The sequence below is a fragment of the Carassius carassius genome, chromosome 4 (genome assembly GCF_963082965.1).
Source record: "Carassius carassius chromosome 4, fCarCar2.1, whole genome shotgun sequence".
Classification (NCBI taxonomy): Eukaryota; Metazoa; Chordata; class Actinopteri; order Cypriniformes; family Cyprinidae; genus Carassius; species Carassius carassius.
In genome coordinates this window covers 17810517-17830532 of record NC_081758.1, presented here as the reverse complement: position 1 = coordinate 17830532, position 20016 = coordinate 17810517, and the positions used below count along the sequence as shown (strand labels likewise).

At 37.2% G+C, this 20016-nt stretch overlaps 1 protein-coding gene across 2 annotated transcripts in view; it reads right to left on the bottom strand.

The window, feature by feature from the left end:
• Window positions 1-7272: 7272 nt before the first annotated feature.
• The window catches only part of LOC132138834 (cotranscriptional regulator FAM172A homolog), a 188995-nt gene continuing 176251 nt past the window's right edge, over window positions 7273-20016 (bottom strand). For both annotated transcript variants that reach the window (XM_059547708.1, XM_059547709.1), the window contains exon 11: window positions 7273-9175. In XM_059547708.1, the coding sequence (XP_059403691.1) occupies window positions 9027-9175 (149 nt within the window). In that variant the 3' untranslated portion in view covers window positions 7273-9026. The remainder of the gene's footprint in view (window positions 9176-20016) is intronic.

Here is a 20016-nt window from a genome sequence, read left to right as displayed (position 1 = left end):
GCCGTGTCCTAGCAGCTTACCACACTCATACAAATTCATACGAGTTTTGCCAAATCGTAAGTATTTTAGCAGTTGCACAATTCGTATGAATTTGTACGAATGACCTACACAGAGCCGGATTATCCATAAGGGCACTTGGGCCAGTGCCCAGGGGCACCAACCATTCACAACAACTAGGGGGGCACCACATGACACGAGCTTTAAAAATATTTTTCGTAAATTGTTTTATTATTAACTTGAAATTCTTGAAAGACCATACATAACTCGTTTATGAACACTAACTTAACAACAATAATAATAATAAATTATAAATAAAGATTACATGACCACTATCAGTCCTCCCCCTTCCGTGCCCAATCTGTCAGAGTTGAGTTGGTCCACAACAAGTAGTACTGCTAATGTGTAATTTTTTTAACGGCTACAGAAAATGAATCAAAATGGACAGACATCAATTGAGTGGTTTTGCAAAAAGAAAGTTAAAGAAAGACAAGGACTACAATTCAAAATGTTTCAGGGATCGAAAGTTTTTTTTTAAACGAGTGAAGAATGAGCTCAGGATGCCTAAATAATAGAGCGCCCTCTCGCGGCTGTAGATGCTAATGTTTTATCTTGTTTCTTGGTTCTAAATAAATGCGACTTATCGTCCAGTGCGACTTATATATGTTTTTTCCCTTGTCATGACGTATTTTTGGACTGATGCGACTTATACTTTGGTGCGACTTATAGAGAAATCCCCTTAATTATGTCTGGGGGGGGGGGGGGGGGCTTTTGAGGTATAGTGCCCAGGGGCACCACACTGTCTTAATACGGCCCTGGACCTACACCTAACCCCGCCCCTAAACCTAAGCGTCATTGGGGTTTAGACAAATCCAATAAAATCGAATGAGTGAGGTCGTACAAATTCGTAAGAATAAGCCACCTCGTAAAATATGTACGAATTGGTCGTGAGATAGCGTCGGGATTTATACCTTTGCCTGGCTCTGCTTCGTGAGCCTCCGCGGACTCCACGCGCACCTTACCAAATGGAGGAGTCTTTTATACTTGTCGCGTTCGCCATTGTATTATTCTCTATAGGACGGCCGAAGTATGCTTTGGTCTTAAAGGGTTAGTTCACCCAGATAGCAAATTTATGTAATTAATAACTTACCCTCATGTTGTTTCAAACCCGTACGACCTCCGTTTATCTTTGGAACACAGTTTAAGATATTTTAGATTTAGTCCGAGAGCTCTCAGCCCCTCCATTGAAGCTGTGTGTACGGTATACTGTCCATGTCCAGAAAGGTAAGAAAAACATCATCAAAGTAGTCCATGTGACATCAGAGGGTCAGTTAGAATTTTTTGAAGCATCGAAAATACATTTTGGTCCAAAAATAGCAAAAATGACGACTTTATTCAGCATTGTCTTCTCTTCCGTGTCTGTTGTGAGAGAGAGTTCAAATCAAAGCAGTCTGGATATCCGGTTCGCGAACGAATCATTCAGTTCACCAAATCAAACTGAATCATTTTAAACGGTTCGCATCTCTAATACGCATTAATCCACAAATGACTTAAGCTGTTAACTTTTTTAATGTGGCTGACACTCCCTCTGAGTTCAAACAAACCAATAATCCGGAGTAATTCATGTACTCAAACAGTACACTGACTGAACTGCTGTGAAGAGAGAACTGAAGATGAACACCGAGCCGAGCCAGATAACGAACAAAACATTGACTCATTCACGAGTCAAGAACCGTTTCTGTCAGACGCATCCGATTCGTGAACCGAGGAGCTGATGATACTGCGCATGTGTGATTCAGCGTGAAGCAGACCGACACACAGGGCGTCTGAACTGAACTGATTCTTTTGGTGATTGATTCTGAACCGATTCTGTGCTAGTGTTATGAGCGCGGGTAAACCGAAGGCTTGAATCAAGGGCAATCATCGCAAATGACGCCATTATACGTCGAGCGCAAAAGAACCGGTGAACCGTTTTCTTCAACCGGTTTATTGAATCGAACTGTCCGAAAGAACCACTGGTGATCCGAAAACCGATGCAACCGGTTCTTCACTCGTAAACGAGTCAGTCTATTGTTCGCTATCTGGCTCGGCTCGGTGTTCATCTTCAGTTCTCTCTTTACAGCAGTTCAGTCAGTGTACTGTTTGAGTGCATGCATTACTCCGGGATATTGGTTTGTTTGAACTCAGAGGGAGTGTCAGCCACATTAAAAAAAAGTTAACAGCTTAAGTCATTTGAGGATTAATGCGTATTAGAGATGCGAACCGTTTAAAACGATTCAGTTCGATTTGGTGACCTGAATGATTCGTTCGCGAACCAGATATCCAGCTGCTTTGTTTTGAACTCTCTCTCACAACAGACATGGAAGAGAAGACAATGCTGAATAAAGTCGTCGTTTTTGCTATTTTTGGACCAAAATGTATTTTCAATGCTTCAAAAAATTCTAACCGACCCTCTGATGTCACATGGACTACTTTGATGATGTTTTTCTTACCTTTCTGGACATGGACAGTATACCGTTCACACAGCTTCAATGGAGGGACTGAGAGCTCTCAAACTAAATCTAAAATATCTTAATCTGTGTTCCAAAGATAAACGGAGGTCTTACGGGTTTGGAACAACATCAGGGTAAGTTATTAATTACATAAATTTGCTATCTGGGTGAACTAACCCTTTAAGCACCCAAAACCTGAATCTTTGAAAATGGTGATGGCATGTGTGTGTTAGGTATGTAGAAACACATTTAGGTAGCAATTTATTTTACAGTCCTGTTCCTCATGTACATACTGTGTACTTATTAATGTTATTAAAGTAACTAGGTAATAACTAGGTACTAACTGTGAACCTACCCCTAAACCTAACCCTAACCCTACCCCATTGTTACCTTATATTACCAGTACTTTCTTAGGTAAGTACACTTTAAGTACACTATAAGTACATGTAAGTACACATACTGTAAAACAAAGTGCAACCTCATTTTAAAGGCAAGCGTGAACAAACATACACAGAGTACATTGTACTGTTGTGGCTGCTCAAGAGCTTGCTAACCCTTCTTCAGCAAAGTGTGGATTTACTTCACCAATAGCCTATTACAACCAACAGCGGAGACACATTATGGATGTGCACATCAATGCTGCAGTATCGATATTTTCTGCAAAGTATACTTATATTAATAATTTATGCATAACTAAATGTTTTTAGCAGTGTTTGCAGGCCGATCAGTGTGTGATATATATATATATATATATATATATATATATATATACTGGGGTTTAGACAAATCGTATAAAATCGTAGGTCGAGTGAGGTCGTACAAAGAAAAGAAATATATATATATATATATATCTTTTTTTTTTTTTTTCTTGACAATAAATGCATTTTTATTAAGATGCGGAACCGCCAACGCTATCTCACGACCAATTCGTACGTATTTTACGAGGTGGCTTATTTGTACTAATTTGTACGACCTCACTCGTACAATTTAATACGATTTGTCTAAACCCCAGTGACGGTAAGGTTTAGGGGCGGGGTTAGGTGTAGGTCATTCGTACAAATTCATACGAATTGTGCAACTCGTAAAATACGTACGATTTGGCAAAAATCGTATGAATTTGTATGAGTGTGGTCATATGAATTAGGACGAATAAGCCACCTCGTAAAATATGTACGAATTGCCGTGAGATCGACCACATCAAATGGGAGGATTTGCGCACTCAAACTAGCGCGGAAAAGCTACAGCAGCCAAATGAGCATCAGTAGAACAATGGTGACCTGCGGTCTAATAAGATGTTGTTAGACTATATGTCAGTAAAACACACTTAAACTTAGTTGACTTGAACTTAGTTGATGTCCCATCAACTGTTTTTCTGTGTTCATGGCGCACACTCTTGAACGGTGCGCAAATATGTGGCACACACTCTATAGCACTTCATCATGATTAACCCGTACAAGAAATATGAGCACCTAGTTCTGTCGTCAGCTAAGTCGTGAAATTACCAAAAAGACGAGCAAAGCTGCAAACTGTGCATGTATAAGCAGCACACAAGAACGTCTTTTAAATGCATGTACTAAAATATATTCTGCAATCCGAGATCACAATATGGCACAAGCTGATATGTATTTTTTTTATTTGGAATTTAATGCACAAATAAATGTGAACACAGTGCACTTATACTAGAAAATATGTGAAAATTAAACCATTTAAATGCATAAAATAACTAATTTTATATTCTGGCATTTATTTCTACTGTTGACTTCCGGCCTTTTTTTTTTTTTTTTTTTTTTTTACATTTTTATCACTATCTGCATGTCACATCCATGATTATGCAATGTTGGAGAGCAAGCATTTGGGAGTTTTGAGAAGCTGAATGAGAAATAAAGCTATAGTCAGCACTTTTAGTAAAATAACCTGGAGGTAAGGAATAATACAAAAAAATTAATATTCACCCAGTATTACTCGATCTAATTCACAAATATCTCAATTACAGTTAGGTAGAAAATAATTGTACTCAGTTGTGTTTTGTAAAATACTTATATGCTTAAACTACAGGCACTAAAACGGTCCAGTACATTGTAGTCAAACACAATTATATTGAAATGATGATTTCTGTACCACCCAGACTGTTTGATGGCCCTTCCCTGGCCACCCCTATGAAAACATTATGGCTCTGCCACTGATGGTCCCACGCAAAATGCCGTGATTTGGTATTTATATATATATATATATATATATATATATATATGTAAAATATGGAGATAGTACAATAGAATGTTGAATAATAAGAAAAACTGCCTGATTAAAAATAAGAAAAAAGTTAAAAAAAATAAATAAAAAAATGCACAGTTTATGTTGTTAGTCTTTCTGTTTATTTTATTACGATTTAAGTTATTTAATAAATATTTTTGTAAGAAGGTTGTTTAAATATTATTTGTTGTTAAATTAGCTTTTCTAATAAATGAGTTATTAGCCAGTATGTGTATGTCATTTGTCTTTATGTGTAATAATAATAATAATAAATATATATATTCACACTTTTTTATATATATTTATATTAACATTATTTTGAAAAATTACATACACATTTAAAATATAAGCAGTATCGGTATCGTTAAATTGTAACAAAAAGTATCTGTATCGTATCGCATGAAAAAAATGTGGTATTGCCCATCCCTACATCATATACAACATATAATCGTCACTTCTCTATAGGTGCTGTTTACTAACAAGTTGACAATGGCAGCGCAAACTACTGGCCTGGCATATTTAATATACAGCATTTTTTGTTGTGTATACCTGAAGCTTTTTAAAAACGCAAGGGAAAAACTTTTCAGTTTTTGACTACATTGTTGTCAAGTATACGTAGCCTTACACGACAACGTTTTCAAAACCATTTGCATTTACAAATATCCACAAAAAAAGGCCAAGAAGCTGTATGCCAGGCCAGTAGTTGGCACCGTCACCTTGTTAGTTAACAGTCTCTGTAGGGTAGTGATGATATGTTGTATTTGATACGTCTCCGCTGTTGGTTGTAATATTGGTAAATCCACACTTTGCCAAAGAAGCATTAGCAAGCTCTTGAGCAGCAACAACAATGCCATGTACTCCTTTTGCACTTGCCTTCATAATCGACATGTACTGCGCATGTCTACATACCTAACACGCAAAAAAAACAACAACAACTAACACATACTACACACGTGCATGACAACACCATTTTCAAAGATTCCTTTATTGGGTGTTACATGTAAACAGTGCCATTTTCAAAAACATGCACTCTGAAACCCGTTTTTCAAAAAATATGCTAACTGTAAACGAACAGGCAAAACATAAAAAGTTTATAGTTTTTTTGGCTGAAAACGCTGTTGTGTAAATGGCCCCTTGGGGCTACGTTTGCACAACAATGATGTAGTCAAAACTGAAAAGTTTTTCCCTTGCGTTTTTAAGTTTCACGTATACATGACAACATTTTCAGAAATATTTGCATTTACAAATTTCCGCGAAAACAACCAAAAACACTGTATTATGTACTCCGCCACTGTTGTGTTTGTTTGTTCATGCTTGCCTTTAAAATCGACGTACTGCACATGTCTCCGTATGCAACACGTATGCACTTCCATCAAAGATTTAAAGGTTCCCATATTGGGTGTTTACATGGAAAAAATAATGGTGGCATTTTCAAAAATTGGACTTTGAAAGCAAAAATATGCTTTTACAGTTCCCGAAATGCTGTTGCCGTGTAAATGAACAGGCAAAACGCATGAAAAGTTTCCAGTTTTTGGCTGAAAACTTTGTCATTTAAAGGCCCCTTAGGCCATGATTTATTAAGTTAAAAGGATAGTTCACACAAAAATGAAAATTTGATGTTTATCTGCTTACCCCCAGGGCATCCATGATGTAGGTGACTTGACAAGGTGCGGCTCATGACGATACACTGATGTGTAAAGACACAAAACAATCGGTTTGTGCAAGAAACTGAACAGTATTTATATAATTTTATTGACCTCAGATTTTCACCGCAAAAACAAAATAAAAAATGTTGTGTCTTGCACGGACCGATCGTTATGTGTCTTTACACATCAATGTACCATCAAGAGCTGCAGGGTTTAATTTTGTTTAGTTTGTGTTTTTTTGAATCTCAAAGCTGTGATTCCTATCAACTTAGGACTGACAGACTGCAACGGTTTGAGTTAAAAATCTCTGTTTGTGTTCTACTGAAGAAACAATGGTCACCTACATCTTGGATGCCCTGGGGGTAAGCAGATAAACATAACATTTTTTTGGGGGGTGAACTATTGCTTTAAGGTCTAAAACAAGCAGTTGGGAAGGTGCTATAGACATGGCTTCATCTGATATTTTACTGTCTTTGACTGACACTTATTTTGGTTAACATTGGTCTCATTGTAAAGGTCTGGGCTTGATCTAGACACAAATATCAGCTTTCGTGATAGAGTTCCACAGCTGTTACGTGAGAAGAGCGAGTCATTCTCCAAGCAGGCTCACCTTCCCTGAGAACAGAGCTGCTGGAGCAACAGGCTTTATCCGGCTCCGAGGATCTTTCCCCCATCAGGTTGAACTTTAACCCAACTTCTTGGGTTGAAAGTGATGCCTTAACGATCATTACGTTGTAAATAAGATTACCCTGTGCATCTATGTTTTCAAGTGCAAGGTGAAATATGTCTATCAAACTGTAGCAAAGGTATGTTTGTTTTATGCACTGAAAATAAATAGAAAAAATAAAGCATTCTTGCTGCACAATAAATAATAAGTTCATTTCACATTGTTTTTATAAAGAACTTTATTTAATTACAGCTTAGAGATCATTATTACACTCACATGATATGAAAACAAATTGAATGATTAATTAGGGCACAAAACTGCCATTAATTCGAAGACCAAAGACTAAAATATTTGAACAATTTATGAAAAGGAAATTTAAAGTTAAAATATCTGATTATGTTTTCATTTAATGAATCCTCATTGAAAGTGAATACAAAAGAGAGAAAACCCAGAAAACATCTTACACTTCTATCATTTCAGACTAGGATGTTTCAATAAAACATAGAATCTCTTTGATTAAAATATTAATTGTTAAAATGAGTCGTAATTTACAAACTAATAAAGTTTTCGATTTGGTTTAAGGCTGTACTTAATGCAAGTGAAATTCACATATGGCTTGTCAGTTTTGGAAAATAAAATAAAAATAAAGATGAACTTTTTGTATTTATTCCTAAGGCAACAATATTGGGATCTGAGTGGACGTGTTTTAACTAAGACAGTATAAGCAACTTGCAATTGATCAGTGGCATCTAATGAATAGTTGCAGATATATTAAAAGTTTAATTCATAGTAAAAAACCGTTTCAAACACGAAAGCCTCTGGGGTCCTGCATTTCTGAAGCTGTAGTCACATCTTTATTTTGGATAAAAAATAATATATGAAATATGTATAAAGCACTAGAACTATTTACATTGAGTACCTTGAATACCAGTGAGTGATGAGACCAAAGCAGCCTTTTACCGAGAGATGAATTTTCAAGCTAAAACAGAGTGATCTGCTGACATGCCTGAGTGACATATCCTTAAGCCTCTGCTAAGACCACACTGTCCAGGAGACAATGTCTCTTGTCTTTGCTAAGACAGTAACATAACACATACTTAAGCTTTAGCAGAGGACAACAATGAGGTGTTAAAACAGTCTGAATAGTCATGGACTTTGCGAAAAGGGCAGGTTACATTGGGAAACATCTGAATGAATGGCTTTCATACTTTGGATAACATTAAATTACCCTGATCCTGACATGTAAAAAGGTATACCAAGACTGACATATCTGCTCCGTCAAAGGGAGACATTCCTAAAACTCATATTCGCACAAGGTTTTCAGGGATTTAAAAACAGGGGACGACTCTTTCAATATTTCATGCTGTCAATGGCTTACTTCATTATGTTCATTCTAAATCTAGTCTTGAGATAGCCATTGAATAGATGTTTGCGTCTGCAAGATGCTTTTTTTCAGGTTAAAGTGTTATACATATGAAAGAAAACAACCCATAAGCCTTTAGCATCTGACATAAAAAGTTCCCAAGTGCTCAAGTACTTTAAATGCAAGTGAGACCCCAGTTAAAAGAAATGACAGGAGCACTAGGACCTGCCAGACTTGTGTGTGTGTATGCAGGTGCTTCCCAGGCATTAGCTCAGTTCAGGACAATGTCATGATAATTAGAGGTGCATCAAGAGGCGGTGTGTGGCGCCGCCTGTCAGCCTTAATCTGGCCACCGATGGGCTACCACCAAATCCACACAGCGACCCACAGGAGGCACAAGCAGTGAAGCCATATTGCTTTGACAGTTGCACTCATCCAGAAGTAATGCAAAACGCTATTCTGATGTATACAGGCTGACCCTGCACTCCTCAGAATCATGCATTTCACTGGGAGGAGGGCTTCAAGGCGAAATATTTTTCGTATAAAGAACAGAGGAGAAAAAGAGCTAAGAGGGAACGAACGCGGGCTCTAGTTTGGGATCTGCGATCCCTTTATAAGTCTTCATTTTTTATACGGTGGGAGCTGCGTGTGGTGACCGGACTGGAGGAGGACTCGTCCTCGTGGTCCTTAAGGGCATCGCTGAAGAACTTGAAAATGGAGTGGAAGCTCTTCCATGAAGTTAACTCATGCTTCTCAGTACCTGCAAAACACAGAACATCAGGTGGATGTGAAAAACATACAGTAATAATCTTTAATAATCACAGTAAAAGTAATAAGCCACATTTAGATTCTCTCTCTCTCTCTCCCTCTCTCTCTCTCTCTCTCTCTCTCTCTCTCTCTCTCTCTCTCTATATATATATATATATATATATATATATATATATATATATATATATAAAACAATATATTTTTTATATCTTCACATTTGCTCACCCTGTATGACTTTATATATATATTTTCTTCTGATTAACACTAAAGAACATATTTGGAAACTTTTACTGCAAACTGTCAGATTTATTTTGTACATTTAGAGGTACAACAGCTTGTTACTGGGACAGTATACTTAAAGGGACAACTTTGTACCACTCAAAGGTGCATATTATTACCTCAGAATAGTACTTTAAAGGTCCTGTTCTTCGTGATCCCATGTTTCAAACTTTAGTTAGTGTGTAAATTTGTTGTTAGAGTATAAATAATATCTGTAAAATTCTAAAGCTCAAAGTTCAATGCCAAGCGAGATGAATGACCCGTTTGGACTACAGCCCTCTAGTTCCTGCAGCAATGACGTCACTAAAACAGTTTTTCGACTAATCTCCACCCACATGAATACACAAAAAAAGGGGGCGTGGTCTTGTTGTGCTCCGACGGAGAGGAGGAAGAGCTGCATTTGTGTTTGTCACTATGTCGTCGAAACGCTGTTATTTTCATCTCGGAGTCCAATGACCTTTGTTTGGGCTTCCCAGGGACGCTGTACTTAGAGATCAATGGTTACAATTTATGTTTAACTCGGTTCCCGAAAATTATAATCCACATGTAAAACTATGTGCAGCACATTTTGCTGAGGACAACGAGCTTCCTCAATCTCAATCAGTTTAATGCCGGATTCGCAAAAAAATTATTCTTGAAAGATGGAGCAGTTCCCTCTTTGTCTGGAGAAGGCGTTGTTTATGGACCACAATCGGTAAGTGTATTTTATTATTTAAGTTGGTGCGTTTAACAGGTTCTGTAACTTATTACACAAAGGGCAACGCTGTTTAGCTTTGTTAACTAGATGGTAGGTCTGTGCAAAAAAATCGAATGCAATTTTCATGCGCATCTCGTCAGTAAAAACGCTCCTGTGATTATCCTGTGATCTCCAGCACGTGCGTTCTTTTACTGTCTATGGTTCAGATCAGGATTGCCAGGTTTTCAAAACAAATTCTGCCTACTTGCTTCGCAAAACTAGTCCAAAACAAGCCCAATCGAGTTTCCAGGAGGGCAGCGTGAGCTAAGCTGGTGTCGAATCACAACACAGGAACCGCCGGCACAATCAGAAATCGTTACGTATTTCTGAAGGAGGGACTTCATAGAAGGAAGGAAGGAAGTCATCAGCCCGTTTTTATGACAGTGAAAACAGCGGTATACAGATAGGTGAATTGTGTGAAAAATACTGTTTTTTTTTTACACGTGAAACATGAACACGTTATATTGCACACTGTAAACACAATCAAAGCTTCAAAAAAGCACGAAAAACGGGACCTTTAAGGTTTTACTATGAAACTTTTACGGGTACAAAGGATACAAAGATGTCCCTTTACAATTTTGTATTTTTTTTTTATTGCTTAGACACTAAAAGTGATACTTGAGGTCCACTCAGTGGAACCATTCACTCATGTACCTAATCTTTAGACCAAGTCTGCAAAACCGCAAGCACACTATGTGCTTTAAACTCAGTGTGCTATTGTAAACACAGTTCTCTACATTTCACACATTATTCAAAAGCAACAGCTCTTTTGTTTAATTTGGGAAACTGCAATTTTAATGCAATACTCATTTACTGATGACCTACACCCAATAATCGTGTGTGAAAACACTTAATTTGTTTACTTATAAATCAAAACTCAAGGTGATGATTTGAGCAATGTTGCTTGGGCACTTTCCCATTGACCAAATTTCAGGGTGGATACTTTAGATAGGTTGTAGGCCCTGTGTTTCACCCAGTTGTCTGCAGACGGCAACGCTGCCCAGAAACATTGACCAAAAAGTTGCCCCGTGTATCATCACCTTCAGTGTTTTGAGAAAGAAATTATTTTTACCCCTTTGAATTTCTGTTTCACACACACAAACACACACACACACACACACACACACACACACACACACACACACACACACACACACACACACTGAATATGCGTACAAGCCAAGTTAAAGTCAACTTTATTTCTAAATCTTTATTATTAAATCACTGCAGCTTCACAATAGTATCAAATTCTGCTGTAAAGCAGCTCTAACAAGTCAATAGTGTCATTATACAGCTCAAGTCAGTTCAGTTGCATAACTGTAAAATTCATCATATGTACATACATATGCATGTGCAAGTGCAATGACAAACTTCTATGAACTCCGTGAACAAGCAAAAGACACAGGAGAGTAGTGTTTTACATTTTTCACATCTGTATGTAGTTTTTCGTGTATGTGGCTAATTATTTTATGTTTGTATGTAGAGTTACTATGCAAAAATATCAGTTTAAGAAGAGTTAAAACATTTTTGAATGAAGTGTTTGTTTTTGTAAGATAACAATGTGTTACGTTTTGCATGTTATGTCACGTGTTCCACACTGTGTAAGCATTTAAAAAAAACAAGGGTAATGCGCTACTGACAAGCTGCTGTACCTCTAAAGGTACGATTTCTAGTGTATGTGTACTAAGACACTTTTAATCTAATTTTGTGTTCTGTTCAAGACTTGGAATGACATGACGGAAATAAGTAAATAATGACAGTTTTCTTTTTTCTCCAAACTGCCCCTTTAACATTTCCTTCTGAGATCTCTTGGGCACTTAGATTAAAGGAAGTGATATGTGAGGATCATTTCATACTGTAAACAGTTTATTGTGTTTGATGCCAAACAAAAACTTTGGTCTCTGTGTTGTGTACTGTGCATTCCAACACAGCGTTTTCCATCTATTAGGATACTGCGCACATAAAGGGCAATGGATGAAATGGCCGCTATCCATGGAAGATAAATTTTTCTCTCTCTGGAGTTCGATAAACCTATCAGTTAATCCACAAAATGGCTCAGTTTTCCCTCCGTGGCAGCAGGTTAAAGAATTCCCATGTTTGGGTCATTGGATCCAGGTGAAGTGACATGTACACCTCAAGTCCTCATCCGACCTTTCAAAGTCCCACAAGAGGCTTTCACAGCCCTCATAATGCAGCACTTTGAGACAAGTAGCGTCTGGTGTGGAAGAAGTACATTTGGTGTGTTCATTTATTGTGCTATTTCTGCGAAAGTTTGAATTGAACCCTGGCTAGATCAATTCCACTTTGAACTATTCAAACTGTATGTAGCTTAAAGCATACAAATGCCTCGATATACTACATCTGCATCAGTTTGTAGAACAAAGAGGATCAGACTGATGTGTTTTCCCCCCTAAAATCACGATTTCTCAATCATCCTCTGCATTGCAACTGGTGCACGAACTGGCTCGAAGGGATCCAATTAAAGGCCAACTTTAAGGCTCATGCCAAAAGTGAACTCAGATGGCCATGATATTGACCTCCATGTTTATTACATTGACCTCTTTCTGGGCAGTATTGATGAAGATAGCTGTGGAGATATGGGAAGGAGGTGTGTGTGTGTCAGAATGGGGCCACCCTTAAAAATATTTTTGTTTGCAGTAACAGTAATAAAAAAAAAAAAAAAAAAAGGTCGGTAGGTCGGTCTATATTTTTTTTTCAAGTTTCAATGTAAAAAAAAGTACATTTTTGTGATGGTGATGACGTCGGTATGAATGTAAACAAATTAGCATATCGTGACGTCACTGACTGGGTTTTCAACCCGTGCCTTCGGGCGCATCATTGCAAACCTCATTTTGATGCAGGCTATATAGACCACAAACAAATTTAAATCTTTGTCAAAAACATGTTTATTGCATGAATTTCATGTGAGAAAAAAATGAGGTACTGTTTTACTTGCATCCACCGCTGTCCTGTTTGATTTGAGTGACGAGTGTTCATTGAATCGATTGTAAAATCGATTTTGCATGTCTAAAGTTTTATACGGCAAATAACTCCAAATATAGGTAAATCCACGGACAACAGGCAGGAGGAATGTAAAGATTCAATATATTGGTAAAGACCAATATTTCTGATGATTTATTGGCGTGAAGTTACGTGGAAAATGACAAACAGGAGTGCAACATTTTCGAAAAACAATAAGCAGAGTGGACTGCCATAATGCAAAACATTTACTGCAGGCTTCAACATGGCTGTGTTTACGATTAAATTTCAACAACAACAAAAAAAATCGCATAGGCGATTCTCTTAGGCTTTCAAAAAAAATATTTTTTTCGAATATTTGTCGAATTTAAAATAAAAATCCACATTTGAATGCGCATATGAATTTTAGGTGTGCATTAAGGAAGCTGCCTTATGAGCCCCGGTACGTGTTCTATTCCATCTCGCCGCGCGCACAGCTGTGTCTACACAACTTTCAAAGGCTGACGAGCTCGACACGCAGTATCTGCTTTCTCATCTTTCACCTCGTGTACGCACACCAGATGCGATGACAATATATGTGTCATTGCATTATAAGGTTATGTTAGCCTATCCAGTTGAAGCCACTTAAAAAAAAATCAATGTGGAGAAGATCTCGTTTACATCAAAACTGAAACCAAGCCGTTCACACAGAACGCATATTTCGCGCATCTCATGTTTTTAAACGAAAAAATGTATCCTGTGGGTCGGTGTATATTTTGGTCATTTGATTTTCTATTTATAAATAAATAAAGATAAATGAGAAACGGTTTGATTTTCGTTTTTTCGTTTTGTTTAAGAAACGCAAAACGAAAATGTAGCTGGATTTTTCGTATTTTTGTTTGTGGGTAAAAAAATGAGATTATGCTTTAATATTTGTTTGAATGTGTGGGCGGCGCTGAAACGCCCCTTTCATCCTTCTGTACTGCACCGACAAGCGGCAACGAGAGCTCAGTTCATTTTCAGGAGAGAAGCGGCAGACACCAGAGTTTATTAATCCTGCGGATTCTTTGCTAGTGGTAGTGTGACTGGTTTTCCGCCCTTTTTTATTTATTTAACAGTGCATGCATACATGATGCTGTTTTGTTTATAGTTCTTTAAGCAACTTGATTAATAATAATTGGTTCATAAACATTATTTTAAATATTATGTTTTTTTCACAGTCATGTATTCTAATGCTTTGAATAAACATGCAGTAGCCTAATATTTTGCTCGATGCGTTATCTTGAGCCACAGAAGAGAAGCAAAAAGCTTTTCTTCACCCTTACTGAAATTATGCATTTAAAATTCGAATACAATTCGAATTTTGATCATATTTAAGTAAAAAATGCGAATTTAGTTTTTTCAGCTATTTTGACAGCCCTAGGCGATTCAAGCCCGAAACTGTATGAGACTGAATACCGGCTGAATTCACATTTCTGTTGTAAAAAGAGAAACATTGTGCAGAAGTATTATTTGTTGTTATGCGTGTTTGTCCAAAGCTGCAGTTGCTGTGTGACGACTGTTCAAAAAAAAAAAAAACCTGGACGCGCTCCGAGAAAAGGTCGTTAAAATCATTTTCTTATTTTCGTTTTCGAAACTTGTGTTGGTTGATTCGTGCTTGATTCGTGCAATAGATTTTCGAACATAAAGTGACAGTCGACACGGTCCCAGTTTTAGACTAGAGAGGAGAAGGGATGGGAAAAGATCTGGCCACAGTTTTTTCAGAACTTTGTGCCAAGTTAAAGCGGTGTCGAGCTGTTTTAATGAATTTTTTTAGATGTATTATGGTGCCCGAACCCGTATGACTTTGAACAGTGACCGCGAACATTTAGTTTACTGCAGGCGCAGCCATCATTACCATGCGAGAACCGTTGACTCTGAAAGTGAGAGAGTATGAGACGAAGCGAACGCACAGGCCACAGTGTGACATTCATGTAAACACAGATGACGTCAAGGGTTTTTTTTTTAATTACAGAAGATAGCCTTAATTTGTATGTAGGCCAAGGCAATTTATATATGTACAATACTTACTTAAATATAATTAATAGTATTTTATTGCGTTTGTATTAGTTTTTTGAAGAGTAAAAAATAATTGGTCGGTCTTAACGCAAATTTACAATCGGCAAGTCGGTCGTACTAAAAGCAAAAAAAAAAAAAAATTGAGTCGGTGCTAAATTGACAGGGTCGGTCGGGTTACGGCAAACAAGAATATTTTTAAGGATGGCCTGGTCGAGTCTTTCTAACTTGGTGCCTCAGGTCAAGTTTACCAAGCTGACGATCAGCGAGTCGATATCTGCTGCCCAAACAATCTCTTTAGTGGTGTAGGTCCTGGCACAACAGCACTCCAGAAAATAAAACATTGCCTCAACTGCTCTTATTTATAATTTATACCCAATTTAGAGCTCACAGACTTTACTTTCCCTCCACTCCAGGCCCCCTCACCTTTCCCAACTAACCTTTTTATTTGTCCCTGTGTCAGATTTTTTTCTTAAGGACCAATTAATGGTGATTGGTTCACTTTTTGTTACTTTGAACCGGTGGTGAACCCCTGATCATCGAGAGCGACTCATTCTGATCCCAGCCACAAGGTCAGCCACAGTGCATCTCCTAGCAGATATGCAAATGCAGCCAGACCCTGTGGTAACCCTTTGGTAGCTCCGCCCCTGCAAGCGACATCATCTTTGATGAGGGTTCACAAGCATGCTTCACTAATGATCCTTTATTATTCTACCTTGCCATCTCTTAATTGCCAAGATGTGTTGAGTGAAATCAATAGTGTATGTGTGCCACAGTGTCTCGGTTACATCATTCACTAGACACACAAGGAATGGGGATGAGGACAGCCGTGCCTTGCTAGTCCATAAATCAAATGAACGCCATTTAAAGAGGTTGCCATTGATTAAATGTCATATTTCAATAAAGAGAGCAATGTCTAACACATAGAAGCAGGAAAGTCTCTTAATCTGGTGTGTTCCTTTTCACATGGTTTTCTGTTAATCTGGAGGATTGTTTTTTTTTTGTCTTTGTTTTTTAGTTATTGAATGCAGGAGGGATATATATATATATCAGTGATGTGAGGGTTGATCCAAAATGAGCGGGTGCCTGCGGTTACCCGCGGTTACGAGTCATCCAAAAATATTTTTAATGATATTTGGGTCGCGGTCGGTATGGTCGTTTGAAATAAAAATGACAATTAAACCTTTGTAATTTATATAGTACTAGACACATTTTCGAAATACATAGGCCTACACTTTATTGGCTGAATAACTGGCATGAAGATGACGCACAAGCTCAGTCTGCACATTGAGATGGAGGTGGCAACGAAGACTGCATAGGGAGCAACGTCGCATGGTAAAACATGATTTTGACGACTTCATTAAGTTTTGTTTTAAAGAAAACTCTTTTTAAAAGATTTTCGTTTTGTATAAATTGTATCTTCATTTTGATCAATGTTTTATCAATCAGTTGCCCGTATTTAATAAATAAGAAGCAAATATATAGCCTAGCAGACAATGTAATAAGGCGCCGGCAGGATCACTTGCATTGCATGTGAACTAAACTCAGCGTGTGCCTCACAGATTTGAGAAATATAGGAAATATATAAATATATATTACAGAAAGCTTGAAATGTCTTCTTTTAAATGAAAATATTCAAACCAAAATAAATGGGCTACTCTCCGATGATGTAATCCATATGAAATGTGCATTTCTCTCTGGCGTTCATGGCGAGTCTGCATCTCAACTTCGTCTTTGCAGCAACACAGAAAACACAAGTTTATTACCAAACAATTAAATAACTCCTTGCATATTTTCGAACCAGCAGGCCATTCTGGGTTGAGCGAGACCCCACGGAATGAGCGAGCAGATTGGGATATTCAGATATTCGCTCTCCGCTCACGAGCTCTGATCGGAACAAACCCGAGCCTCAGTGTCTGATGACCTTGCAGAAACATACAAATAGACATAGCCAGACTAGACTATTTTAGTAAGAATTATGAGCTTACTTACGATTTTTTATAATTCTTGACAAAATTATAATATATTAAGTTTTTTTTTTTTTTTGGCCTAGTTAGTTTTGCCTACGTTCCTATGGACCAATGACGCTACGATGAGCATTTACTGCTTTTTAAAAATGCGGGTCAGGAAGTGCGTTGGATACAATATTTAATTTTTATTTTTGTGCGGTCCGAGTTGCGGGCAGTGTTGGGAAGGTTACTTTGGAAATGTAATAGGTTACAGATTACAAGTTACCCTATTTAAAATGTAATAGTAGTGTAACTTTTTTAATTACTTTAATAAAGTAATGTAACTAATTACTTTTGAGTACATTTTGATTACTTTTATAAATTTCTAATGAATGTTAATTTGCAACGGTTAATCATCTTCAACCATTTTACACCATGCAGGTTTAACCTTAAAGTAGTGCTCAATACTGTCAGACTTTCACCATCCTTCATCACCTGAATTAAGATGATCACATTTGAACACATCCACCACACAATCAGACTTTAGTACTGCCTTTTACTTTGAGATTGATCTGAAGTTCAAAGCAGATTTAAAATCAAAAGAAATAGTTTATAGATACTGTTTTTGAAACCAAATCTTTGCATAACTACAAGCATCTAACTGCATGGTTTGGGGAAAAATAGTTAATAAAAAAATAAAAGCATATACATCAACTCAAATACGGTTATCTAATAAGCATGTGTCCTATTTTGTGTACTAAACTCCTGAAACATTGGTGTCTTTTTGAAACACTGCTGTCTCTTTGTATATGATATGATGATAGTTTCTCAAAATAAGTAAAAAATGCTCATGAAGTGACTGGAGATTATTTTCCATGAGGGGCGGACTGGGAAAAAAAATAGGCTGGGAAATCTCACACTCATACACCCACAACCCATTCTGAAACATGGACAACCCTATTTTTTTTTCGGACCTGACATCAAAAAGATTTGAATCCTTAGGTTGGGGGACTTGCAACGTAATTAAGAGTTCTCTCCTGAACTGCACCTTCACTTCCATTATCCACCCATCTCTCTCATGACTTTAATACTGAAGATTTATATTTGACTCTTACCATGTTTTGTAAGTGCAATTTTGTATTTTTGGCAAATGAATTACCACTTGTATTTATTTTTACTACAAATTCCATAGTTAAACCACGGTTAGTGCCACACTATAGGCTATATTAATTTTCCTAAGGGTTGTGTTTTTGTATGCACTAGCTCCCCCTAAACCTATGATAAAATATGATGATTTGTCTGCTAACTTACTACTGTAACATTACAATAGATAATAATGACGTCGTTTATACAGTATTTTGAGTGATTGCGAGCAATGTGCTGCTGCTGCTTGACTAATTAAACAAAGACAAAACTACATTAGCATATTTACAGATGAAACTGACCTGCACCTGAAACCCTGAACAGAAGTGTCGCTTCTCTGCTCCAGCTGTGCGCTTACACAGTTCACTCCGGTCTCTCTCTCTCGCATTGATTACTCGGAGTCTGATCCAAACCGTTTGTCGGAGGCGCAGAGAACGCGCGAGCCCAACCATTGCCAGTCATGACTAACCGATTCATGATTTATTAGAGATTTAATTATCGAATGGCGGATTCGGAAATAATCGCTTTAGTATATTCAGCCTGCAATTATACAACAACAATATTAAAGTAGAAAGCCAAATCGTCTGCCAGGCCACCGGGAATAGTCCCGGTTCTCCCGATGTCCAGTCAGCGCCTGATTTCCACAGACACGCAGAACGTGCAGGATTCATATTCAGTCTTTTTGCGGCTTAATATTCACAGACATCAGTCCATATCGGGTTTTGATTCAAGTGTACTGACCTACTTTTTATTCGTCCAAAATGTGACATATTGCGCCCGCGTTATACGCTGAATTCCATTTTTATGACTGGATTCTACGAATGTGTTTTCCGCATCTCGGAGATTATGGGCCATATGTCTTAGTGCAATTTGGGAAAGAAATAAGCTGTATGTGGATGTGTGTAAATATTCAAATGTAATCCTCTTTGTAATCGTTAGAATTTTCATAAGTAACTAATTTAATTACTCATTTTTTCTTGGTAACTGTAACTGATTACTGTTACATTTATTTTGTAATTAAATTACGTAACGCCGTTACATGTAACTAGTTACTCCCCAACACTGGTTGCGGGCGGGTTTGTTGAAAACGTCGGTCGGGTCCGGGTTATTAATACATTGACCCGCGCATCACTGATATATTTATATGTTTTTTTTTCAAACAATGGCATGCTACTATTAAAAATCTATTAACATACAATTAGCAAATATATTATTAAAGCCATGACAAAACTTTTATTCTGCAATTACAATACATGAAAATTATGACAATAAACAAAATTAGCTTTTACCTAATTACTTAAAAACAAATGGTTTGATATATTTCCTAGGTAAAATTCTATTAATCAGTTTTTCTGTTTGGAATTAAAATGTATATTTCACAATGCACTGGCTGATAAATAACGTTTGTATGTTTTAGATACAATTAAAAAAAAAATCCTTGGACTATTATATTTCTAAATATATGTTTTAACATATTTAAAAATTAGTCAAATTTACAAGAACTAATAAACAAATAAATAAGCCGAAACACAGACAGACAGACAGACACACACACACACACACACACACACACAGACACACACCCTGACAGTATAAGAAGAAAGTGCATTAAGGCGGGTTATTTTATACAGGTGCTGGTCATATAATTAGAATATCATCAAAAAGTTGATTTATTTCACTAATTTCATTCAAAAAGTGAAACTTTTATATTAT